This window comes from Physeter macrocephalus, chromosome 16, assembly GCF_002837175.3.
Source record: "Physeter macrocephalus isolate SW-GA chromosome 16, ASM283717v5, whole genome shotgun sequence".
NCBI lineage: Eukaryota > Metazoa > Chordata > Mammalia > Artiodactyla > Physeteridae > Physeter > Physeter macrocephalus.
In genome coordinates this window covers 65,118,249-65,145,433 of record NC_041229.1, presented here as the reverse complement: position 1 = coordinate 65,145,433, position 27,185 = coordinate 65,118,249, and the positions used below count along the sequence as shown (strand labels likewise).

The following is a 27,185-nucleotide window of genomic DNA, read 5'->3' as shown; positions in this document are numbered from 1 at the left end:
CCTCCCAGACCGGGGCGCGAACCCGCCTCCCCTGCATCGGCAGGTGGGCTCTCAACCACTGCGCCACCAGGGAAGCCCACTTCCCATAGTTTTAATTTGTATTTCTTGACCTTTTCAAATGTTTACTGGGCATTTGTACTTCTACTTGTGTAAATTCTCTAATTCTTTGCCCACTTGTGAGACTGGTATTTTATTAACTGTATGAACTCTTCATATACAAAGAATATTTTCTGGTTCTGCTGTTTTGGCTGACTGGAAAACTTGAAAATCCTTTGACTACAAATATTTAGAAATTTCTGCTGGATAAAGTGAAGCAAACATTAGTCTAAAAGAATAGCTGAATCCACAAGAAAAGAAATTGAAATACTCAGATACAAGAAAAGAAAAGAGAACTGAAACCAAGCTGACCCTGCAGCTTCCTTGAGGATAAGAGTCAGCCTCAGCTATCTGGGCTCTGGGCTTTTGCACTCACATGCAATATGAGATGAGGCCTCGGTCACCCAAGGCAGAGAGTTGACTCTGAGCCTCCCATAGAAAGTTAAGACTTTCCAAGGACTGCATCTGTGGAACACTCACTCACCAACTCACAATGGAACAAATCAAGGAAGTTTGTCTGTTTCACCCTGGGCTCTAGTAAGAAAAAAACACTTTCTCCTTCCTCATAGGAAAAGTGCATGCCCACAAAGTACATGCCATAACAAAAGTGATGATGCAATATGCAGAGATTCTGAAAAGAACATCACAATGGTGCTGCTAGGAACACTGCTGGAAACAAACATAAATCACTCTGGAGAGACACACCCTGTGCCCAGGAGACACAGGATCCTCTAAGTAAAGCTTCACAGAAGATAAGTTTACAATATAGAATTATAAAATAGGAAAACAATCTACCACAAGCAAGAATCATCAGACACCCAAACCACAGGATTATATGCTAAAGATAGCAGATAATAAAACAATCTGATACATTTTTAAAAGATATGTGTAAAATTATTAAAGGCATAAAGGAACAAATCAGAAATATGAGAATAGAAGAATACAACCATCAAAAAAAGAATAAAATAGAATCCTAGAAATGAGGAATAGAGGCGTGGAAATTTAAAACTCAGTTGTTTAGGAGTGGTAGTTATTAGAGTTGAAGCTGTTCCTCAATATTCAGATCTCCTCCTCCTGAATGTGCCCATTCAGATGGGCACACTTCTTCTCCATCCCCTTGAAGTTAGGGGAGGCCATGTGATTTGGCATTAAATGTCAGTGGAGGGACATGTGTCGCATTTGAGCTGAGGTCCATAAGAACTAGTGTGCCATTTGTCCTATGTTTCCTTCTCTAGACATGACAACCATCACTGCTCCAAAATAGTAGAAGCTCCATCAGCCTGAATCTTGAGTGAGGGGATGCAGAGCAGAGCCTGCTGCCAACTCATAAGCAAATGGACATGTAGAAAAAGCAAGAAATAAATCTTAGTTGTTATAACCCACTAAGGCTTTGGGGTTGTTTGTTATTGTAGCATAGACTAGCTTATCCTGATTGGTACAACATTTACATCAGATTAGGAACAGTTGAGGAAAAAATTTGTCAACCAGAAGACAGATTTGAAGACGTCACCCAAAATTCAGTTCAGAGGGATAAATTAATTTAAATATGAAAGAAATATGATACAGGATATAGAATGAGAATCTTTGAAATACTTTTATTAGGAGATCCATAATGAGAGAATAAGGGAGAGAAAATATTCAAAGGAATTTCCCAGGATCTGAGAATTTTCCAGAACTAGAGAAAGACATGAATCCTTGCATTTAGGAAGTACAGAGACTCCCAAGCAAAAGAAATAAAACACATCAGAGAGAAACTTTAGAACCCCAAGGACAAAGTGCAGTTCTTAAAAATAACCAGAGATAGAAGACAGATTATTCACAAAGGAATGGCAATTTCCAAGACCAATAATAGTACCAGGAGACAATGAAGTAGTGTCCAAAGAGCTGAGAGAAAATAACTGTCAACCTGGAGATAATACTACCAACTAAACTATCATGCAAGCTTGAGGGCTTTGTAAAGACATTTTATGGCAACAACTGAGAAAGTTTACCTCTGACAGATCCTTGTTAAAAGAACAACTAAAGGATGTACTTAGGGAAAAATAAAATCGAGATCAAAAGAAAGTCAGAAGCAAGAAGGGATGGTGATCAAAGACATTTGTAAACATGTGGGTCAATCTAAATAAGCATTCACTGTGTAAAACAACAATCATCATAATTTGGGATTTCAAAAACAAAGTGAAATAAAAATACTGAAAAACAGGGACTTCCCTTGTGGCACAGTGGTTAAGAATCCGCCTGCCAATGCAGGGGTCACGGGTTTGAGCCCTGGTCGGGGAAGATCCCACACGCTGCAGAGCAACTAAGCCTGTGAGCCACAACTACTGAGCCCATGTGCCACAACTACTGAGCCCACGTGCCACAGCTACTGAAGCCCACACACCTAGAGCCCATGCTCCACCAACAAGCGAAGGCACTGCAGTGAGAAGCCCGCTCACCACAATGAAGAATAGCCCCCCGCTCGCCGCTACTAGAGAAAACCCGTGTGCAGCAACGAAGACCCAAGGCAGCCAAAAATAAAATTTAATTAATTAATTTTAAAAATACTGAAAAACAATATAATTTAAGTTCAAAGGAGTGATCATTGTTTTAAGGTTGATTCAGGAAAAGGATAGAGATCTTGATTCATTTAAAATCTAATGTCATGTAACATGTTAAAAGTTTAAGGGGGCACACTAAAGAGTACCACTAAAATATATAAATTCCAAACCAATTTGGGGGGAGGGAAGGTTAGAAAAAATTCAATTAATGAAGCAAATATAAACTACAAAATGAGATGGTAGAAATATATCAATCACAAGAAATATAAACAACTTAGACTTGTTGGTTAACAGAAAACCTCAGAGTAGATTAAGAAAAAGTGTTAGTTATGTGCTTTTCAAGAGAAACACCTAAAATACATGAATATGAGGAATAGACAGCTATACAGACCAGACATTATTGGTCAAACTGAATCAAACTGAATTGAGCTGTCAAAAACCTTTCTCTACACATACTGGTGTTTTCTAGAGGTAGTATTATCCAGGTGTGGTGCTAAATATTTTACATGAATTTTATCACTTAATATATGTACTAAGGAGAAGAAAATCCAGGGGTGCTAGTTCCTTTTGTTCTGAATGATTTTGTAGATGACATATTGAAATTACTGTTGTCAACAAGTTTCCATTTTTTATTGACACCACACCTTCTTGCTCATAATTTCTGTGACTGTACATTCCTTGAATGAGCAAGAAATGACCCAGTAAGCCCTGGTATTGCTACGAGGAATCTTCACATACTCTCCACGGCATAACCCAGAGACCGTGTGGTGGTGTGAGGTGGAGACCAGAGGTGCAAGACTAGGGATTCTCATAGTGCCCAGAGGAGTTAGGATGAAGGCTCTGTCCCAAAACAACCCCACTCTGCAGATGATTGTCTCAAAAGGTCAAGTGTCAAATTCAGTGACCTCTGCACCTAGGCCCTTGGGACATCCCTTGAGGGTCAGTTCTGGCCCATAGATACCTTGGCTTAGTTTCTGCTATCTGTTTCCTGCTGGAGCCTACTCTGAAAACTAACCTGGGTTCTTCTCTGTTCCCTCCTGCTGCAGAAGATGGGGTCCCTCGCACAGCGCGGTCCATGTCCCTCTCGCTGGGAAAGGTATGCATGTTCAAGGAATACTGGGGAAAGAAAGACAGAAGTTTCCACAATCAGCCAGGAAATCAGTCATTCTTGGATCCACAGGTGCAAAAGAACCTCTGGACAGAGTCTCTCATTCAGCTTCCGAACCTTGCTAGCTCATCCTCCAACCTTCCCTTGCTCGTGGCTTCCAGGACTGCACCATCTCTTTAATGAACATGAAATGATGCACAAACTTTGGTATTGCCATAGATCATTTTCATACACTATCCAGGGTTTCATACACTGTCCAATGACTGGGTGTCATTTCTGTTCCATCTCTTCAGGATCTGAGAAATTAAAATCAGAACATGTTGAGAAATCACTCATCACTAATAAAAAAAATTTGTTAATTTTGGCCACTCTCTCTACACCAACCCCCAGCACCATCACTACCCTAAAACCAGGATATCCATTGAACACAGCATTTGGAATTAGTAGGCATTTCCCAGGCCTTTCTGAGCTTTGGGTGCTGCCCCCTCCATGACAGGTGGCCTGATCCCTTCTCTTCCCACAGAACATGCCCCGCCGGAGGGTCAGCGTTGCCGTGGTGCCCAAGTTTAATATCCTGAACCTGCCTGGCCAGTCCCCCAGCTCATCTCCCATCCCCTCCTTACCAGCCCTGGTGAGTATGATAATGCTTGCCTCCTGGGCCTCAGGCTCACAACTATGGGGGTGACCTGGATGGGGTAGGGTCAACAAGGAGAGGAAATTCCCAGCACAGATTCTGGGCTATGGGTTCAGAAGCCTCAGTAAAGACCAGGCCCCAGGTCTTGTACTGCCCTGAGAAGACTCAGTGTCCTTGAGCAAGGTGCTAGCAGCTCAGAGAGTGTTCCTTGCAAAGTGTATGTCTTTTCATGCTTAAACCAGAACCCTCCACTCTGCAGTGGGTTTAAGCAGCTGAAGATTGCATTATGGAGTACTTGGTAAGCTGAGCTTTGAACCCTAGGCCCTCTGATTCCAGAGCCTGAGTTCTTAAACCCAATGTTACCCTGCTTTGATTCATTACAGCATTGTTTTCAACATTGAAAAATTGGAAATAACCAGAATTCCCATTAATAAGAGATTGGTTTAATAAATTATGAAAAGCTCAATAAGGGGTTTCTAGGCAGCTGCTAAATATATGATTAAAATACAAAATTTTATTTATCGACATGAAAAAAGTCCATAATTTATTATTAACAAAAAGCAAAATCCCGGTATATACAGCGTAACTCTGTTCTGTAGTTTAAGAAAGAGTGTTTTTCTATGTGTAAACAGAAAATTCTGAAAGAATGTAAGTAAAACTACTAATAATGGTTATCTCTGGGCAATGGTAAAATCACAGGTGATTTTAATTTTCTTGATGCCTCTTTATATTTCTAGAGTAAGAATGTATTACTTATAATCAGAAAAAAAAATCCCCTTCAATTTTTTTTAAAAAAAGACTATTCCTATAAACAAAATATTTTCTAGATTCCAGAACTTTGTGAATCTGGTTAATCCTACCTAAAACTCTTAGGAGACCTAGTTAGTGGTCTTAACAGGGACTATTTCCCATTCTATACTAAATGTATAATGTGGCTTCCAAATATATATATTCCTTTAGACTAGGGGTTAGCAATCAGAGCTATCCATTAACATCACATAGGGTACTTCCAAAACATTCAATGCCTAGGCCCCAACCCAAGATTGTGGATTGGATCAGTACTTTAAGAAAAAATCCCCCAGGTGATTCTAACATGCAGGCAGAGTTGAAAGCCATTGCTTAGACCAAATCCATTGCAGGGAAAAAACGTGGTATTCCTGGGGAATTTATTATAAAGAAATTTCTGATGCCTTGAGCTTTTAGTAATGGCAGGTATCTCCTGAGAGTTGTTCTTGGAACTGTATCTCGAGGGCAATGATGGGCTTGTGTGAATCCATCCCAGGGACCTTGGGACCTGCATTTGGTAGGAGCCTCCCTGGTATGTAGTCCAAGTCAGTAAACAGGGAAGAGAGAGAAACCGATGGCTCCCCTCCAGAATGGAGCCTCAAGATGTAAACTCTTGCCCTTACTCAAGGAAACTTGGAAGAGGAGAATGAAAATTTGCACATTGCCTGTGCCCCAGAGGGAAAGAACACCCAGGAAAGGAGGGCAGAGAAGACCTGAGGAAGGGCCAGTGCCTGGGCTCAGATGCAGATTAGAAAGCTTGGGGAGGGGGAAGGGGAAATAGAAGCAGCAGCAACCCCTCCCCAGCATCATTGGAGACCTGTCGGCCCTGGCTTCTTCCTTCCTAGCTGATCCTCAATTCTCTGTCTCCTGTTTTCCATTCAGTCAGAATCACCCAATGGGAAAGGCAACCCACCTGTCACCTCAGCACTGCCTGCACTTTTGGAAAAGTAAGTATGTCCCTTTTCCTCTTAACTTTGGGGATCTCTGAGGAAAATGTCCCCAACTCACCTTTCCTCCCAACCTCACTCCCAAAATGCAATGGAAAGCAAATTAAGTTCCAGGGGAAATGAATGGGACTCTGAGACCCACAAAGATTTCAGACCCAGTTTGCAAAATTCCTGGACCAGGAAGATGCTGCAGCTGAGTCCAAGTGTGCCTCAATCCCAGAAGAGCCCAGAGGGGACAGAAGCCTTCTTTATTCAATGGGATCCTTTGGGCTACAGATACAAGAAAGCCCCAACTCAAAGGGATTTAAATAGTAGGTCCACAGATGAGGCTTTTCCAGATGTGGTACAGCAAGGCCCCAGCTCAACCTCTACAATTTCCTTTTCTCCGCCCACTTTGTATGTTGACTTCATCAGCAGGTTTGTGGCAAATGGCTACTAGTTCAAGGTATTTCATCCAGACAGGACAACATCTAGAGGAAGAAAGGGACCATCTCTTTCCATGTTTCTTTCTTAGGAATGAACTCAGAAATCTTTTTCAGTCTTCCTTCTTATTTTGTTAGCAAATTTGGTACATGCTCCCTTTCTAAACCAATCACAGGCTTTAGGAATGAGATTGTCATCATGGGCTTAAACTATGCCCTAGAGATGGGAAGAGCGCGTCAGCTTCCCATTGACCAAAATGGCTCCATGAAGAAGAGTAAATTCATGAGCAAAATCACGTTGCTTTTAGGAAGTAGGAGGGAGAGTGAGTATTGGATTCGCAACAAACAGTGTCTGCTACATCTAACTTTTCTAGGCAACTATGCAATTTGCAGGTCTTTTTATCCTCAGCCAAAGCAAGGCAGGCTATTTCTACATACTCAGAGGAGTTTATAACTTGCTTTTCCAGTTCTTTCATTTGCTTGCTGGAAAACATCTGGATCACAGCTGCCACCTCTCAGAACTTTCCTCGTGTGTCTTTCCTCATTTGGTAAAACATACACGTCTATTCTTCCTTCTTCCTTGCCTTGAGACAGCTTTAGTCCTTCATTTTTCATTGATGTTAGAATAGGTTTGCTTGACCTGGCAAGGAATTTCTGTGTTGGGCCCCTTTTTCAGTACAGACAAACTCCCAGCTCCCCACCCCCAGACTCAGCCTGTTTTCCTCACCTCTCAGAATATGCAACCACCAACGTATCGTTCAGTGACTCTCCCCCCATTAATCTTGACGTTTTCGAGGCAGTTCCTCACTTTGCCACCTCACCCCGAGAAAGCTAACAAGTTCTTCATGTTGTGTAGGGTGCTTTTGTTTGTTTCTTTGTTTCCTTGTTTTCTTGATCACTACAGGGACATTGTAAAGGGGTGACAAACTAACAACCACGTGGAAGTAACTGAGGCTACAGAATTTTACCAAGTCCCGAAAGTCATAGTGTCTAGTCCATGGTCTCTGAATTTCTCCAGAAATGGTCATCTGATGCCCTGAGTGAGAAGCACACTGAAATTCTCCCTTCCAGTCCTGCCTTTGGACACACCAACCCCTTTTTCCCAACAAGGCTCCATTCCTAACTGTCGACCTGCAGAGCAGGTCAAGGCAGAAAATTTATGTCCCCTCTCTCCCCAACAGACTCTCATGATGGGGCAGGACTCTGTAGGAAGAATGCTTCCTGGACTCTGTAGAACGAACCCTCAGGCCTGCTGAGAGCTTCCATCTGAGGCAGTGGAGGTCAAGAACCTGAACTATCCTTGGTAGGAGCAAGCGAGGTGCAAAATTGGGGACAGCAGGCAGCAGCCTGAATCAGGAGTGACAACGAATGAGGATCAATGGTGGCAGCACCATTCCAGGGGTTTAGAACCAGGAGAGATAGGGACAGAGTAAGGATTCAGGCAAGTCAAGCAAGAAGCTGTCTGCTACTCATTCTTATGGGCTATTCAGAGAGACCACCATGATACATTACCCATGCTGTAGTTGACTTGCCTGTTGGGAATACAGCCAGCCTATACAGATGGCTGCAAAAAGGGGAGGGGATGTTCAAAGGAGGAGGAATTCAGACTAACAACAGCTTCCCCCTCTGGATTTCCAAAAGATGTTAAGTAATTTTCATCTAAATTTATGGAACTGGAAATATCGATTGCCAAGAGGCTGACAATGAGACAATCTGTGAGTGAAAATGAATTCATATCTTCCTTTCTAACAGAAATACAGTTGATTCTAGCTACCTTTTCCATACTGTTAAAGAGAAATAATGCATGATGTGTTAATATGCATTGCTGTCTAGATTGCTGTATTTAAATGATCTCACATTTCCCTAAGCGTACAGTGACTAAGCAGGCAGGCAATTGGCTAAGCACATGAAAGATGATGAGAAGATCATACTGCCTGTGGATATTTCACAAGCAAATACCTAACTGCAGACTGCACTCCCAATATGACTTGAGAGAATTCTGAACCTTGTTCTTGCAGGTCACTTCATAGTAACCTGTTCTTCACCTCAACAAGGGTCTAGGAACCTGTAGATTTAGAGAAAAATATAGAGAGTGATATTTAAAATTAGTATTAAAGATTAAAATAGAACAAGCCTCAAGAACAGTTTCAAAAGTAGAAAAAGCTATTTATTCACAGTCTTTCATTTTTCATTCCTTCAACAATTAATAACCAAGAGCCAGGCACCTAGAATGCCCCCAAGGAGCTCACAGTATAATGGGAAAGACAGATGGGAAACAGCCTATTGTAATACAATGTGATGGGTGATATCAGAAGGAAGTACAGGTTACCAAGGGAATCAGACACAAGAAAATGAACACTCAACCCAGTTTTGATATGGGGAGTCGGGGGACGGAGGCTTAGAAAATGTTTCCTCTAGGAATTTACTTTAAAAGTGAAACATTATGGTTATATAGTTAACCAGGTGGCTAGGAGGTTAACAACATTCCATGCTCTAAGGCAAGAAAGTATGGAGTAGTCAAGGAACACTACTGATGATTTATCACATGCTTACAATACTTATTATTTATTACATGCTTACTTTTTGCCAAATGCTGTTCTAATTGCTTTACATTAATGATCTCATTTAATCCTTACAATAATACCATGAGGCAGGTATACTATTAATATCTTTATTTTATAGATGAGGAAACTGAAACTCAGTGAAATCATCACTTGCCTGAAGTTATACAGCTAGTAGATAGCAGAATTCATGTGCTTAACCTCTTAATAGACCCTCAACTGGAAGAACAGAAAGAAGTTCAGTGTGACTGGTGAGAAGAGAGTGGATTTAAGAGCAATTTTTGAAAATTGGGAGCAGAGGGTGTACACAAAGCCATTCACTGAGGGATCAGCACCATCGTAGATGTGAATTGTGTACAGGGCTGGTTTCATAAGGGGGGGCATTATACTGCTATATCACAGAGCAAATTTTCACTATAATTTGTAAAATAACCATTTGGTACACTTTTGGAGCCCTCAAGATAAATTGCTTAAAGGTTTTATATGACATTAAATATATACCGTAAGCAACTCCCCATTGCTGGTAGTATTCTAGAATGGATTAGCCCTCAATCAACTAGTAGTGGACCCCAGAAACCTGGGACTGAGTAACAGAGATTAAGGAAGCTGTTGTAACTCAGGTCCCCCAGGCTGGGCTTGTCTGTGGGAGCCTTGGCAGTGGGGGTGGCTTAGAGACCTAGATGAGCCCGAGAAGGTAAGATCTGTCCATTGGAAAGAATTGGAGTCACTTTCAAATATTGTTAACCATGTGGAAAAAATAGACTCTACTATATCTGCAGGTCACACAACACATTTTGATTAAACAGCCCCTCATGTTACCGAGAGCTGAGCACAATGACTAACGTTTTTGACCCAGTGGACATGAGAGAACAATGAGCCTCATTCTAATTAATCATCCCCAAAAGAAAGCATGCAAGATTATGGGCTAGGAATAGATGCCAAGATCCATGAGTGTCTGGCCCAGAAGTCCTTAGGTGGGCACAAGCTGTGCTCAGCTCCACGTTTATAGGCATGCATAGGGATTCCTTCAGCTCAACCCAAGCACTGAGTTCTCAGGAAATAGTCATTTACATAGAGGTCCTGTCCATTTTGTAAGATTAACGGGCAGGGATGAGATCAGCCACGGTGAAGTCAATACAACTCAGCAAACAAAGGCACTTACTATGTGCCAAGCACCATTCAAACTGAAACACAGTCTGTCTCCCTACAATCACAGTCATGTGGAGGGATGGACATGTGTATAAAACATAAAAGTGCCCTAGCTCCAAGTTATGCTATAAAAGAGGTGCAATGAGGGTATAAAGGGAGGGAGAGATCAACTTTAACCAGAGGGTGTGAGACAGAGGAAAGCATTAGCAAAGCATTAGCAAAAAAAATTTCCACAAAGGAAAAGGTATTTGAACAGAGTCTTTAAAATGCATAGGGAGAAAATTCCAGGTAGTTGGAGAAGATATTTAAGGAACTATAAGCTCAGTCTAAGGGTCAGGAAATAACAGTAAACATTTTACACCCTACCATATTTCATTAAATAATTGCTTTCCCTACCCTTGGCTGTAGCTGTGTTTTTCTGCTCTTGTTCCAGTCATTAGGACAAATAGGAAACTGCACATTAGGCAAAGATTGCATAGAAGGGAGTGGATAATGTAATTTTAAAAAGGAGAAATGTTATGAATAGCTGATATTTTTAGAGTGTTATCTTTCTTGTTCACAATGGGTTTTGGTTTCCAGCCTGATGAAATGTAAATTTTACAAGGTCTGAGGGAAACTAAGACATGGGAAACTGATGCCAAGAATGAGGAAACTCACTCATAAAGCCTGTCTGAGAGGTCGGGGAGGGTGGCAGCTGTGATCTTTCAGAGTCCTGGCTGAAAAGCTCTGCTCGCTGTTCTGCCTTGTTCGAGGGCTCCTCCATGACAAGACTCCCATTGGGATTCCAGATACCTAGGTAAGCTGCAGGATTTATAGAGAAGGCATGGCCGTCAGGATACTTCCTTTAAACTCATGATTTCATACCTCAAATGGGCTCCCAGCACCGTCAGCCATCCTACTATGGTCTTCTAGCACGTTTGTCCCCCCACCTCCACCCCATGATTCTTACACCTTCTCTTCCCTCTTCAAGCCTTCCTAGACCTCCCTACCTCTCACTTTTAGCAGATGACCTTGTCTTCCATTTTATAGAGAGAATTTAAGCTATCTGATAGGAGGATCCCTCTCATCTTCCTTTGCCAAACTCCCAGCTCACCATCTTCATTTCCTTCCTCCCTTTGTTATGACCAAGGAGAAGTTTCTTCACCTTTCTAAGGCCTGTCCCTACTTTCTTTTTTCAAAGAATTTATTCCTTTGGTCCTTCCCTTTCTCTCATCCCCTCTACTGGATCATTTCTATCCACATTCAAATGTGCTTTCATCCCTTGACCCACTTTTTCAGCTACGTGTTCCCCTGACACAGTCTTCTATTCCCTGCCCTTGTCAAATTCCTGTCTACGTCTTCCCCTTTCTCACCTCCCATTCTTCCCTCAGCCCATTCCAATCTGTCTTTGCTCCTACCGTGTAACCAAAGCTCCTCTTGACCTCCATGTTATCCAATCCAATAGTGCCTTTTCTGTACTCATCTGACTCGGGCTCTCAAAAGTGTGTGCGTGACACACTTAATGCTCCCTCCTTGATACGCTCTCCTTTTGTTATCAAATGGGGTTCCCACTGCGTGCTCCTTACAAAATCACTACTCACAAATGGTACAAAGGAAAGGTGCTTTAATCAGAATGCTGGCAATCTGGGGAGATGGTGGACTCAGTGTCCCCAAAAACCACCTCCAAATATTCTGCTCAGTCATGAAACTTTTAAAGGGAAGGAAGGAAGTAATCTCAGTTAGTCATTGGGATGGGGGTCAGAGTGGTCACCATCCCCCCACTGCATGCAGGCTCGTTCACTCTAGATGTTATCTTTTTCACACAGTTTGGTCACATGGTTTGTTTGGGGGATTACTGAAGGGGAAGCTAGGTAAGAGATCTGTTCATCTGTTAATTACTTATTCTTCATTTCTACCTCTTTGATCTACGGAAAGAACCAACAAGTTAGGCAAGGTATCGTGTAATTAAAAGATTTGAAAGGTGTGCTTGAGCTGGACATGAGTAGAGCATGGGGGTGCCTGGCTTAAAAGGGGTTAGAGACCTGTACTCAGAAAACTATAAGTTACTGATGAAGGAAATCAAAGACGACACAAACAGATGGAGAGATATACCATGTTCTTGGATCAGAAGAATCAATATTGTGAAAATGACTATATTACCCAAAGCAATCTACAGATCCAATGCAATCCCTATCAAATTACCAAGGATATTTTTCACAGAATTAGAACAAAAAATTTTACCTTTTGTATGGAAACACAAAAGACCCCGAATAGTGAAAACAATCTTGAGAAAGAAAAACGAAGCTGGAGGAATCAGGTTCCCTGACTTCAGACTATACTACAAAGCTACAGTAATCAAGACAGTATGGTACTGCCACAAAAACAGAAATATAGTTCGATGGAACAGGATAGAAAGTCCAGGGATAAACCCATGCACCTATGATCACCTAATCAATGACAAAGGAGGCAAGAATAAACAATGGAGAAAAGACAGTCTCTTCAATAAGTGGCACTGGGAAAACTGGACAGCTATGTGTAAAAGAATGAAATTAGAACACTCCCTAACACCATACACAAAAAACTTAAAATGGATTAAAGACCTAAATGTAAGGCTGGACACTATAAAACCCTTAGAGGAAAACATAGGCAAAACACTCTTTGACATAAATTGCAGCAAGATCTTTTTTGACCCACCTCCTAGAGTAATGAAAACAAAAATAAACAAATGGGACCTAATGAAACTTAAAAGCTTTTGCACAGCAAAGGAAACCACAAACAAGACGAAAAGACAATCCTCAGAATGGGAGAAAATATTTGCAAAGGAAGCAACTGGCAAGGGATTAATCTCCAAAATATACCAGCAGCTCATGCAGCTCAATATCAAAAAACAAAAACCCAAGGAAAAAATGGGCAGAAGACCTAAATAGACATTTCTCCAAAGAAGACACACAGATGGCCAAGAGGCACATGAAAAGATGCTCAACATCACTAATTATTAGAGAAATGCAAATCAAAACTACAACGAGGTATCACCTCAGACCAGTCAGGATGGCCATCATCAAAAAGTCTACAAACAATAAATGCTGGAGATGATGTGAAGAAAAGGGAACCCTCCTACCTTATAGGTGAGAATGTAAATTGATACAGCCACTATGGAGAACAGTATGGAGGTTCCTTAAAAAACTAAAAATAGGGGGCTTCCCTGGTGGCGCAGTGGTTGCGCGTCCGCCTGCCGATGCAGGGGAACCGGGTTTGCGCCCCGGTATGGGAGGATCCCAAAAAAAAAAAAAAAAAACTAAAAATAGAACTACCATATGACCCAGCAATCCCACTCCTGGGCATATACCTGGAGAAAACCGTAATTCCAAAAGATACATGCACCCCAGTGTTCATTGCAGCACTATTTGCAATAGACAGGACATGGAAGCAACCTAAATGTCCATCAACAGAGGAATGGATGAAGAAGATGTCGTACATATATACGATGGACTATTACTCAGCCATAAGAAGGAATGAAACTGTGCCATTTGCAGAGACGTGGATGGACCTAGAGACTGTCATACAGAGTGAAGTTAAGTCCGAAAGAGAAAAACAAATATCATATATTAATGCACATATGTGGAATCTAGAAAAATGGTACAGATGAACCTATTTGAGAGAACAAACGTATGGACACCAAGGGGGGAAGGGGTGTTGGTGGGATGAACTGGGAGATTGGGATTGACATATATACACTACTATGTATAAAATAGATAACTAATGAGATCCTACTGTATAGCACAAGGAACTCTACTCAGTGCTCTGTGGTGACCTAAATGGGAAGGAAATCCAAAAAGGAAGGGATATATGTATACATATAGCTGATTCACTTTGCTCTACAGCGGAAATGAACACAACATTGTAAAAAATGTTATTCCAAAAAAAAAAAAATCGTCACCGGAAAAAAAAAGTTAGTTACAATATAGCTTTGCTAAAGTGACAAGAAAATGGGCTTCCTGCTGAGGGTGGTTTCCTGCAAAGAGCTGCTTACACTCTGTCAGCTCCCAGGACTCCATGCTCTCTGGGTTCTCCTCTTACCTCTGTGGCTGCTACTTCTCAGCTCATCTGCAGGCTCCTCCTTCTCCACCTGAGCTAAGGACAGAGATGCCTGTGGCTTGGTCCAGGGTCCTCTTCTCATCTTTCCTCATACTATGTCCCCAGACAGTCTTATCCATTCCCCTGGCTTTAAACACCATCTATATTCTGAATATCTCCAGCCTAGCCTAGAGCTCTTCTCTCACTCACTTTGGTATATCCAGCTACCAACTTGACATCTCCACCTGGATACCTCACAGACATCAAAAATCTTGTCCAGAAGTTAACCCTTACCTCATTGCTCCTCTTCAGTTCCTCAAACATCTCCACATCTTTTGTATCCCGAGGTGTTCACACATCCTGCATCCTCTACCTGGGAGGATCTTCCCTCTGCTATAGATGTGGCTGACTTCTCATCTTTCAGGTCTGTGCTTCAGTTACTCCATCTCTGAGAGGCCTTTTCTGGCCACTCAATCTAAGCAGATCCTCTCCTCATTATTTTCTGTCATTGCACAGAGTTTGTTTCTCTCATAAAAGTTATCACAATTTGTAATTAATTTCACATTTTTTCTTTCCTTTTTTGGGCATTCTCTCCTGCTGTGCTCCGTGTTGGCAAAGACCTTTTCTTCTGTTTTCTAATGTATCCCCAGCACATTACAAGGTGCCTGTGACTTAGCACGGGGTAGATATTTACATGAATGAAGCAGAAGATGGACTGCAGGGATGGGATGACTCTGAACGTTTGGTCCACCTTCATCTTCCTCCTCTTAGTGCCCTGGAGCTCCCAATATCTGTCTGTCCACTCAGAGCATCTCCTGGAATAAGAATAAAAGTGGATTTGAGAGCAGGAGGAAAAAGGCAAGCTGGTGCAGTACTTGATGTCTGTGGGCCTAAGAAGGATTCATGGACTAAGGCCTTTATAAAATCTTAAGGTAGAAAGATTGAAATAAATTCAATCCAGAATAGTTTCCTCACTTCCGACCAGGAACAGGCCAAAGACATGGTTTGGTTTTCAGAAGTCCCGTCTGTCCCTGAAAGGACGCCCTGTACTTCCTTCTTCTTGCTAGTGGGAAGACGAACGGGGACCTGGATTGTGAGGCCTCTGCTTCCGTGCCGACTCCAAGCTGCCTAGAGGGGTTTAGCCAGGAGACCAAGGCCAGGATGGAGGAAGAAGCATACAAGAAGGGGTGAGTCAGCCTTCAGCAGCCCTGAGGTCACCTGGCATTGCTCAAAAGATACCTTCCCATGGGCCTTTCCTGTCTCTTAGAGGATTTACGGAAGCAACCCGTGGCCCTGGGACCTCCTTGCCCGAGTAAGGAACTACATAGGAAAGAGCAGTACTGTTCCACAGGAAAGACAGGCGGAAACAAGGCAAGAGGGTGTGGTTAGATAATAACTAGGCTGCCCTCTTTTTTAGGCAGAAAGCCACCATAATGATCTGGAAATCAGGGGCCCTGGGTGGGTTCCTCTTGGTGGTGCCTGAGGCTTCCTGACACATGCCCAGAGCAGTCACGCCACTACCAGCAGTGCCCAGGAGCAGCTGAAGCCCCACTTCCTGGAACTGCCTCAGCCATCCCTTCTTCCTGTCAAAGGAGTCCCCCCTCAACTTCCAGCTGCCCCCTTCTCTAATTGAGCTTCAATAGCACTTTTGGCTCGTTGTCAGTCAGTGATGAGGCAGAATACTGAGCAAGGCCCCAGCTGAGCCAGGTAGAGAAGTACCTCTGACCAGGTACCACATCCTGAGCTTCTTTCCCAGTAGCTCCTGAGGGAGATACAGCTTCCCTCTGATGTGGGACCTGTGGGCTTCAGTGTGGTGGCCACCTGCACCGTGGTGGGGTTGCCCCAACCCAACTGTGCTAGCCTTAAACACTCAGCTGTAGGACAAGCAAAAAGTATGTTCAGGGTAATATTAAATCTGGGAGAAGGAAGTCAGAGGGTTTCTCTTGGAAAGCCTGTCTTTTCACCCACACCTGTCCTCTCTACTTAGAATGCAGGGGAGCCATCAGCTTTGTGAACATTTACTGTGAACCTGTGTGCCTTTCACTTTCACAAAGCTTCCCAACAAGCCTGTGTGACAGGTGTCACCTTCCCTAGGTCAAGCCATATGCCTGGCACTTCCTCAAAATGTTCCAACATCCGTGCAATGGGTGCCAGCCTCTCCTTTTTACAGGGAAGGATCTGAGGCTCCAAGGCCACACGGTCCTTAGCATGCAGTCCTTAGCCCTCCCAAATGGTTTGTTGAAGAATCCAGCCAGGAGACTCTGCACCCATATTTTTTCCCTGTCTCTTTTGTCACACTTTCACATAAACAGGAAGAATGGCTGAGGGGTGAGGGGAAATCATCCTGACAGGAGCCACCGTAGGATGCGGTGGAGCTTCCCAGCTTTTTCCTATTGTGTGGAGCCACAGGAAGTGAGTGTGTAATCATCAGAGATGTTCAGTGCCTCCTCTAGCAACTCAGGAAAGGATGCTCCGCCCCTGGCCTTTCCAGACTCAATTGTTCGTTGTTGCCTCCCAGATACCAGGAAGGTCTAAAGAAGACCAAAGAGCTTCAAGACCTGAAGGAGGAAGAACAGAAGACCGAGAGCCCTGAGGAAGCTGAAGAGGCGGAAGAAACTGAGGAAGAGGAAAAGGAGCAGAGAAGCAGGTTGGAGCCCTCGCCATTGCTGAAATGGGTCCCAATTCATTTCATTGCAGAACATCGCTGGAGGTGCCAGTCCAGGGCAGTTGTGGGTCTAGGGCCCAAGGGAGCAGCCAACAGAAACCAAGAGGGCACTCATGTTGGAGGAGGAGACAAACGAAATCCCAAAGAGCTCAAATAGTTAATAAGAGGATGTTTGCAAGAGCTGAAGGGTCAGGGGTTGTCAAGGGCTGGGCCGGCAGCAACCAGCAGTTCTCAGGAGCTGAGAAAATGCAAGGGACCACAGTTAGCTCATTGCCCAACCATTCCCATGAAAGAGCCAAGGTCAAGGAAGTTGGCCTGAAGCCCTAGAGGGGAGCTGGGACAGAGAGAACACAGGGAGGTAGGGGATGAACTCAATTTTGTGGCACAGGTAGTGTCCAACAGGTTCCTTCCATGGTGATCAAACAAGTTTGGTCATCTGGACATTGTTTTCACTTTGGTTTGGAAATACTTGGATTTTTCCTTTTTAATATACTTTATATTTCAAGTGTATTTTCCACTAAATCATGAAAGATATATGTAACAGTAGATAAAGGTAATGTAGATCCTGCATCTTGCCCTACCTGTGCCCTATGGATTTAGCGACATATCGACGTCCTGGATTTTAACGGAAGGCCCCAATTTCTTATATCTGGCCCTATTATCTCTGTTAGTACATTCAAACCAGAAGTCTTGAATTTTGATTTTTTAAAATGTAGTTACCGCAAACTTGGAACACTTCACCAAAATCATTGTTTTTAGACTCCCAGGTTACCTTGGGGTCCAGGATAGCTTCAGCCAACAATGATCAATTAATCTAATCAGCTGCTACCTTTGGGACAGGGTATGTGTCTGTGCCTCATTGCTGGCAGACTCTGGAAATCACATGCACCCAATGAATAAGGTAATAAAATGAGGATTAGAAGTGAGATGGACATGCTTCAAAACACATAGGAATGACCGGTAGAGCCTAGTTGGTGGAAGATTCAACCAGAGTGAGAGGTGTCAGCCTGCATGAGTCACCCCCAGTGTTCAAGGGGAGAGCTGGAGAAAGGGCTTCACCGTTGGAAACAAACCTGTGCAAGGGCACACCACCTCCCCTAAGGAGAGAAGCCCAGTTTTCACAATGAAAGCACAGTCCCTACTCCAAGTGGCTGGTTCCTATCCTTCTTGGTCTTCTGTCCCTCCTGGGTGTCCTCTGCTTTTGTTTTCCAGGCCACCGGACTGTCTTCTCTCCTTTAATGCAGTCAAGCCCAGGCCTGGACTTCAGCCCTTTCTTTGGCTCCCTTCAAAACAGAAACACAGGCTGGGACTTCTAACCCTTCCAAACACTGAGAAAGAACAAAAGAGAACTAAACAGTGAGAGTACATGGAATATAAACAGTCTGGTTTACAAAGCACAGGGCTGGAATCCTTATCTAGCTAATCTGATCTTGGGAGATTGTCTCTCCCATTTCACGAAATCCCAGAGGAAGTGAGCCTGTGCCTGGCTTCCCCTCTGTCCAGCTCCTGGTCAGCAGCACATGGCAATGGCCGCCCTTTGCAGCCATCGTCCAAGAGTATCCTCTTGATCCTGCTGATCCTGAAAGGCCTCGTTCTCTTTCCCAACTTCTGCTCCCTCTCAGAGTCACTTCTTGGTCTTATGAACATGCCTGTACCTCAGGGGGTGGATACCAGGCATCAGCACAGCCCTGAGATGGGTCCTCAGCCTTCAGCACATGGTGTAGCTTCACCTGTTCAGGCCCAGCAGGGTGGCATCATCTTCTCTATAACGACAGACACTGCTATCATAGAAACTGCCCAGCCACAGTTACAGGGTCCCTTCCTCACCCGTCACCAAAGCCAGACTAGCCCCGAGAGCTGTTGTGTTCAGTGCCAGGCAATCTATTCATTCTCAAATCCCTTACATACACAGTTGCCTCTAGGCCCCTGTACTCAAGCATGATTCCCCCCCATGAAATTTTGGCATCTCACTAACAAACAAGGTCTAAGGTTATTAAAAGTTCCATGTCCTACTTAGTGCATTTTAAAAACACTGGACTAACCCCAGCAGCTGACCCCTTATTTAAGAGATTCAACATCAAACACTAGAGCCTTTTTATCTGAATCTCTCCTCTATTATAATAATATGTAATAATATAATCTGTTGTCAATATTACTTTCTGGAGGATCAGCTTAAGTGAACTTTGGGTGAATCACCCCAATATCTTAACCATATTAAAACACAGAACACAGTCTTCTGACATTTAGGTAATGCATGGAACAAGTGAGACTCATAAGATGCAGCAGGGAACTGTTGTCTTTTCTCCCACTGTCTGTTCACACTGGCTTTTGGGGGTTAAGATGATATTGGGCAGACTCCTTTACTCTTCCAACAACTCTCAGAAAATAGAAGTCCTCTGGTCAAGTTTAAGTCCCAAGAATAACCTCATTTCAGTAATGAAAATGGCCAGTTCCCTGAAATAGTCAAAAGCCTGAACTTCTCCTCATACCCCCTGGCCTCCAGCTCCACTCTGCTTCAGGAAGGAAGCGTATAGTGGAGACAGAGCTGACTTCTTGCTCTCTGTCACTTCTGCCCTCCACCCCAGCTTTGCTAATGCAGCGCCTGACCTCCCCAGAGCTAACGTTGGGAAAGGGGGTGGAGATTAAGGGTAGGAAAGGTATTACCTGACTGGTCTTATTGTGAGAGGGTTCCAGGCCTTAGCAGGCATTTAAGGTTGACCTTCTGATTTTGTTCAGTGTGGTGTTTTATGGGACCTTCAGAGAAAAGCACCCCTCCTATCCCCCAGCTCACACATGTTCACACCATTTCTGAGGATCTCTCAACTGCAGGTCCCCTTATGAGGTCGAATGCAGCTCTTCTGGCCAGCTACTTAAAACCCTTCTCTCAGTCCTTGGGCAGCTGGAAGTATACCTTCCACGCTCAGCTTCTAGGTAGCATTCCCAGGCAGGGTCTATGACATCCCATGCCAGCCCTCCTTCTCCTGACTACATCCAGTTAAGGTGAAATATGCACCTTTGACCCACTAGTGGTGGGAGGGTGGTTTTCCGTTTCGTGGCCCCCTGCTCTGATGCCACCAAGCAGTTCAGCAAGATTCTCACTCGTCACATCTCTCAGGTGGGAGTCACACACAGTCTACTCACTGTGCCCCCAAATTGCAACATATCGAGCTCACCAAGCAGCATCTCCGAAGCCCCTCTCTCCAGGCCCAGGTGAGGGGGCAGCAACCTCACCCCTCCCAATGGAGGAGTAGGGAGAACTCAGAACAACCAAAAATTGATTTCCAAAGGAATTCTATTTCTAATCTAATTCCATTTCTAACAGCTTTCGTAGGCTGGAAATGGGTAACCAGCTAAGGGTCACGAAGCCAGATCTTGCCCTCCTCCTTTGCCAGCCCACTTAAGGATGGGGTGAGAGTGGCATTCTCCCTGCTCCAGCAGCTTGTTTTGGAGCACAGAAATACAGCCCAAAAGAAAGACTGTGTCTTAGCATCCAGTTGTATCTGAATAGAAATTAAAGAAACTAAATGGGGCTGAAAGAAACTAAGTTTCCATTTCCAAATTCTCTCTCCCCAAAAGTTGTGAAAGTAGCCAATGATTTTCACCTCAGCTCAGGTACTCACTGTTGTGCTTTGCTTAATTGTTCCTGAAACAATCATCAGTGGGTCCCACATGGAAGAGAAACCAACCAGTGCTTTAGCATCCAAGGCAGGCACTCTAAGCATCTGATCCCTTTCTTCAGAGAGTATGTGTTGAGTCTCTGTACCACTGTCAGGCACCTAGCTCTGAATTAGAGCTCTCTGCTTCTCAGCAAATGGTCTGCATATTTCAGTGTCTGTGTGAGCCTCAGGATCTTCAGAAAGCCCTCATGTCCCTTTTCTCACCTCTTCCATTTGGTGATCCTCAGTATTCTCACTGTTATTTTTTAAAATAGATCCGGGATTAGAAACAGGAAGAAATTCTAGCTTAATGAATGTGTCCAAGGCTTCCCCAGAGAGCTCTAAGAATGGACTCTTCAAAGCAGACCATCTGACCAAATGTCTTTTCAAGGAGCCACCAAAAAAAGCGGAAAAATTGAAAGGCAGTTGGGAAAAGAGGAAGAGGGAGAAGTGAAGTGAAGCAGGCAAAAAACAGAGGGGGAGGGATGAAAGGGAAGGAGGGAAGAGAGAAAAGAGAGTTGAGAGGGAAGAGAAAAGTGTGGAGAGAGCAGAGAAAGTGGAGGAGGGGTTATTTGGGAATGAAGATTAATAGGGCTGAGAAAACATCTTGAATAAGTCACCCAGAGGTTGCTGGAGGCTACGGGTCCTCTGGAGGCCCCTGGGACAGTTTGAAGTGAGCTCTTGAGATTGATCTGGTTCCTTGAATTACTTGTCGAGTAATTTATTACTCAACATTGAGAGTCTTCTAGGAGTTTATCACAGTCCTTCCACTCTAGATACAGTCAGATGTGGAACTGAGGACAACAAATTATGCATCTGAACATGGAGGCGGGGGACAGGTTAGAACTCGGAACTGATCACTGGTACCACTAAGTGCAGAAAAGCTGTTGGTCCTGTCTGGATGCATGGGAGAATGGGTCAGCCAACCTGGTATCTTGGGGCTTGGGAGAGTTCAGATATCAATGACCATCTCATGGGTAGATGAGGGCATGTGCGAATGGATGAACGATCACACAAATAAGTAGAGTGTTCTGGCCTAGACTCTCCCAATATAAAGGCTATAGACTGGTGGCATCAAAATCACCTGGGAAAAATTTTAAACTATAGATTCTTTGACCATACCTTTGGAGATTCTTATTCAGTAGACCTGGGGTATTTTGAATAATTGCTGCCAAACAACTCTATGCACAGCTGAGTTTGACAACCACGGCTCAAGACAACATGGAGAGTATTCCAGATGGAAGTTCTGGGCATCGTATATGTGCCCAATATACTAAACCCTCCACCTATGTCTTTCATTTGACAGCAAACTTGAAGAATTGGTTCATTTCCTACAAGTCATGTATCCCAAACTCTGTCGGCACTGGCAAGTCGTCTGGATGATGGCCGCAGCAATGCTGGTCTTGACTGTTGTGCTGGGGCTCTACGGTTCCTATAACTCTTGTGTGGAGCAGGCCGACGGGCCCCTTGGGAAATCCACTTGCTCGGCAGCCCAAAGGGACTCATGGTGGAGCTCAGGACTCCAGCATGAGCAGCCTACAGAGCAGTAGAAAACCCGACACCCAGCCAGTGCCCTGCTCCAGCGCACAGCCTGCTGCCCTTTCCCCAAGCATGATGTGTCAGGCCCGGGCATGGGCACACCACTGCTGCGTCAGGGGAACAAGCAGGGGTCCTTTCACACTCGGCACCCCTATGGGAGCTATTCACACACAGTAACTGATGTTCTTGGAGGATCAACAGAAAGCATCAGTGGACAAAGAAGTGGCCTTCACCAGGGAGCTCCAACGGAAGGGACAGTTGCCTGTGCCAGCTCAGATGGCTGGGGAGAAACAAAACACCTTCCTTATAGGCGACAGTGTGAAGCCCCCTCCCCCTCGCCATTTTCCTCTCTGCCATCGATCGGAAATCAGGAAGGATTGTGTCTAAAGGCTAACTCTGCCCCCAAGAATCAGACCTGGAATTTGGAGTCTCACATGAATATCTTCCCATGTCCCATCTCATTCTTACTGACTCTCCTTCAGCCTTCCCTTCTCCCCTTTGCAATCAGAGTTTCTCTTTACAGAAGTCAGAAAGGTTTCTCAGAAAAACATTTAGGCTGATTTTTAGCTCAGTGCTTGAAATGAAATGGGAAGATGTAAATGAACATATATTCCTCTGTAAACGTGCACAGAGCACACACACACACACACACACAGCACACACATGCACGAAGCCAGCTACCCTCCAAACGTGTGCTCTGGGTGTGTGTTCGGGTTAAAGCCAACCCACAGATTTTCACTAGGTGTGGGGCAGCCATCAGGCACCTGTTCAGTGAGCTTCCCACGAGGACTTAAGCTGTTTGAGAAACACTGAAAATCATGGCTTCCATGGCAAACTTGCTGGTCTCCATTTCCAGGGCTAATTCTGAGCTGCTGTAGAGCACAGTCTATCCCCTCTTTGTTCTCTCTGGCTGAGAGCAGTTAATCTGCCTCTCAGGGAAAGAGGAGACACGATGCACTTTCAGCTTCACTGTGCCCACATGTGAGCGTGCATCTCCACTGCAGTGTTCCAGTTTCAGTGGCATTTCCAACCAAAGTGTAGGTCTCAGAGCATTCCCATTGTTTAGCAGAAAACTGAGAGTGCATATCCCACCACCAGCTGGACTTCTCGCTCCACCTTGACAGCTGCCGCCTGCCTTCTTGCCTCATCAGTTCTGCGGGGTGCTGGTTTCTGTGTGGGTTTTATGGTGGTGGCTTTGCTGTTGTTTTTGTTTTGCTGTTGACATTTGTTTTTGTTTCTGACACTCACATAGAACTTACTATGAGCCAAACACTGTCTTAGGTATTATATAGGGATTCATTCATTGAGTCCTCAAGAAAAAGAAAAAACTATGACTCTTCCCATTTTCAGATAAGGAAACTGAAGCACAAAAAATGCAAAGTAACTTGCCAAGGATACCCAGTTAGTAAATCATGGGGCTGGAAGTCAAACCCAGCCAGGCTGGCCCCAGGGGCTGTGCTCTCAACCCCTGCACTAAATTGCCTCTTCCAAAGGTCTCCTAACTGGACATCTTACATTCCAGTTCCACTTCCCTGAGTGGCCCTTCAGCCACTCCAAGCCATTTCTGGTTCTCAGACTAAATTGTTTTCTCTCACTAGTTTTTCTTCTGCCGCTCTCCTCTTTTCTTCTGGTCACTCCTCAGGACCAAGTGCAAAACTCATCCCTGCCATGCACCTTTAATGCCCTCCCTCCAACTCCCCACCATACCCCACATAATAGGTCACACCCTTCTCTGTGCTTTCTGGCACTTTTGAAACATTTTCATTACTACTATTAATGACCATTACTATAGTATATCAGAATAACTTATTTATGTGTCTGCCTTTCCTAGCATTTTTCCTCAAAGACAAGAACCATGTCTTACCCATTCTCTGGGTAAGTGCCTAGCATGGTGGCTGATGCTTGGGAGGGTATCATTAAATGTTTGTCAAAAGAACAAGTGAGCATTCAAGGGGGTGGAGAGCATTCTGGGAACAGCTGACGTTTTTCATACTTCCCGACACCAGCATCATCACCACCACCAACTCAATGAAAACAATAACATCTTTATTAGCCTCGACTTATTCCAGTATTTTTCAGTCTACTCTGTGACCTGATTAGGAACAACATTTCCAAGCTCAAGGGCTAGGCTTGATGCAACCACTCCTTTCAGAAAGACCCACCTAGGTTAGGCCCCACTGTAAAAACAACCTGTTGTTTTAAGGGGGGCATCATTTCCAGTGGCTAGAAAAGCACTGTGAGAGAAGCCCAAGCCAGGGTTGACCAAGGATGTGCCATTAAGGTAAAGAGGTGCAGATCATGGCAGACGGACTTTGGCTGCATGGATGGATGGTTTGCCCTGCCTCTTCCAGGGGGACTGGATACACTGCAGGACGTTTAGGCCCTCAAAGCCGAAGACAGGATACAAAAAATGGAGCTCCAGAGAGGCTGGCTGTGGGGCAGGACTCTAGGCTGGCAACATCCAGTCTCAGCCTCCCGTGAAGAAGGACCAGGCTGAGCTGGCCCATCGCCCACTTGGTCACAGGGTTCCCACCTTTGTTTCCTGTTGAGACAAAGGCCAGGAGAGGAGCTGCAGTGAGCTCTTGCCCCTCCAGCTGCTCCACAGAAAGGCCTGCAAGAATGCTTCCAGTCCAGGCCCTCAGCCAAACGACTCTGTGAGTAAAGGGAGGTTGAGAACGAAAAGGAGCCGAAAGAGTAACCACGTTTCCAAGGGCATTCCTGAAAAAGGACTCAATTTCTTCACCAAAAGCAAAGATGACCTGAGGCGATTGGAACTGTTGCCAAAGCAGCAGTGAAATGGACAGAAACAGGCCCTGTATTTCCAACAGTGATATTGATCTGAAATAAAAGTTCCCTTCAAAATGCCTCTGAGGTCTGACATTTCTGCTTGGCCCTAGGACTCTCTGTATTGCTCCCTGTGTACAGCCTGGCCGAGTAAGTGGAGAGGGAGATGCTGGATTTGTGTATCACTGGCTGTCAGCTCCTAATGTTGTTAAAGCTCACACAGGTGTGCTAGCCTTGAAATATAGAGTGTCACATACCTGAGTTTGAAAATAAAAGCACATTTCCAAACCTTTGGCAGCAGCTGAACGCCTCCTCATTTTGTGGAGCTGGGCCACAACCTTGCCCAACCCTGGATTAGAATCTACTTTCGGATAACAGTGCCTCCCAGAAGTCCCCAGCCCTCGGGTGACTATGGGCTCCCTCGCAGGGGCTGGATCAGTTAGTTCCTCTCCTTCTCATCCTCATTCCTGATCCTAGTTTCCTGTATCTTCCTGACCTACGTTTTTTGTTGTTGTTTCTTGTTTTTTAATTCATACATTTTGCTGTGATAGAGACTGTTAAGTTTTCATCAGTCTGATTTCCACATCTATATTTTTTTTTAAGATTTTTTTCAATGTGGACCATTTTTAAAGTCTTTGTTGAATTTGTTACAATATTGCTTCTGTTTCATGATTTGGTTTTTTTGGCTGCGAGGCATGTGGGATCCTAGCTCCCCGACCAGGGATCGAACCTGCACCCCCTGCATTGGAAGGTGAAGTCTTAACCACTGGAACACCAGGGAAGTCCCTAGTTATATTTTTTAGTCTTTTCTTGCAGCTAGGGGCAAGGGAATGCAGACCTTCCAGATCCAATTTCCTACATAGACTCTCCGGCCCAGTACTTTATATCTTCTATATTCCCCCTTCTGCCTGCCAAATTCAGAGCATTCAGTTGAGGACCTGACGCCCGAGAAGTTGGTGGGACCACCAGGTGGAAGCTAAGTCTTTGAATGGGCGCTCACAGAATTCAACTGTGACATGAGCAAGAAATAAAATTTTAGTATATTAAGCCACTGAAATTCAGGAATGTTTTTTATAGCCATTAGCCTACCCCAACTGTAATGCATACAGAACCAGAAACAGGGTACTTCAACAACAAATTTTCAAAATATGAGACCCTGGCTTAGCAGTCAAGTGGTAGGAAACCAGAACACTGATATCAGGGACTAGAAATATGGTGACCTCTGTTGTGAAGAAAACAAAAATATTTGGTAAAATCGTACCCGTGGTAACTTGAAAGACAGTCCATGGGCAGCCTATAGCTCTAGGAGAAGTGACTGGAAAGAATCAGAGTGTTGGAGTGTGTGAACCTTTATTGGCTGCCTTTTGAGAGGTATTGCAAGAAAAAGAAGTACTTGGGAAAGAAATGGCTATTTGGAAACAGAGAGGAAAAAGGATATAGAGTTCTTAGATTGAGGCTTAGGAAACCTGACTGCTTCTAAACCTCAAACAGACTGAAAAGAGCTTGAGTGAAAAAGAAGCAATAAAACTTTGCAGCTGAATTAAGGTCAGAGCAGCCCTATGGTAAAGGCCAGATTAAGAATATGGCCCTTTCATCTGTGGTTTCTAATGAACTCAGGGTAGCCACCACTAAATTAGAGAGGGGGGAGCATAGGGCTGAGAAAAAGAAATACATCTTGAGACTTGTGACTGGGAAAGGATTTGGGGTGTGATTATTGCACATGGAATCAAATGGAAGCAAATAGATCAGAAACCTAAGTTTGTGAGGGAATTGTATTTATTGTACAGAGATACAAGCCAGGACTAAAAATTCTTTTGATTGTTAAGTTAGAAAACAACTTTTGGGATCCTAAGCTTATGTCAGCAGAAAGCAGATTGTACAAGCTGTGCTACCCCCAAGGAGCCCATACTCCCTAATTCTCACTACAAATGTGGCCAAGGAAGATTCTATCCAATGAAGGTGGACATGGGACATGAGAGTTTCTCCTAGAAAGCAGAATCGGGATCTAATCAAAGGTAGGTAACTGTGGTTGACAAAATTTCTAAAATGCCTCCCCTCAAGATGTACCCTCTACCCCAATCCCTGGAACTTTTGAATGTGAGATATCACTCCTGTTATGTTACATGGGGTGGTTGACTTTCAGTAGGGAGACCCTTTCTGGTTCTTTTTTTCCCTTCCTGTCTTCCTTCCTTCTTCCTTTTTGTAATACTTTAGCAAATGCTTGAAGGCTCACTGTCTTTCAGGT

The 27,185-nt window shown here is 44.1% G+C and overlaps 1 protein-coding gene across 8 annotated transcripts in view; it reads left to right on the top strand.

The window, feature by feature from the left end:
• IRAG1 (inositol 1,4,5-triphosphate receptor associated 1) overlaps nucleotides 1–25,404 on the top strand; it is a 120,258-nt gene extending 94,854 nt beyond the window's left edge. For 4 of the 8 annotated variants that reach the window (XM_007115411.4, XM_007115410.4, XM_007115414.4 and 1 more), the window contains 6 exons: nucleotides 3,683–3,732; nucleotides 4,268–4,375; nucleotides 6,047–6,111; nucleotides 15,364–15,483; nucleotides 16,815–16,943; nucleotides 21,924–25,402. In XM_007115411.4, coding sequence (XP_007115473.1) covers nucleotides 3,683–3,732; nucleotides 4,268–4,375; nucleotides 6,047–6,111; nucleotides 15,364–15,483; nucleotides 16,815–16,943; nucleotides 21,924–22,167 — 716 coding nt within the window. In that variant the 3' untranslated portion in view covers nucleotides 22,168–25,402. Of the gene's footprint in view, nucleotides 1–3,682; nucleotides 3,733–4,267; nucleotides 4,376–6,046; nucleotides 6,112–15,363; nucleotides 15,484–16,814; nucleotides 16,944–21,923 lie in introns of all 8 variants that reach the window. The other 4 variants (XM_007115408.4, XM_007115407.4, XM_007115409.4 and 1 more) reach the window with 3 other exon arrangements.
• Nucleotides 25,405–27,185: the final 1,781 nt, after the last annotated feature.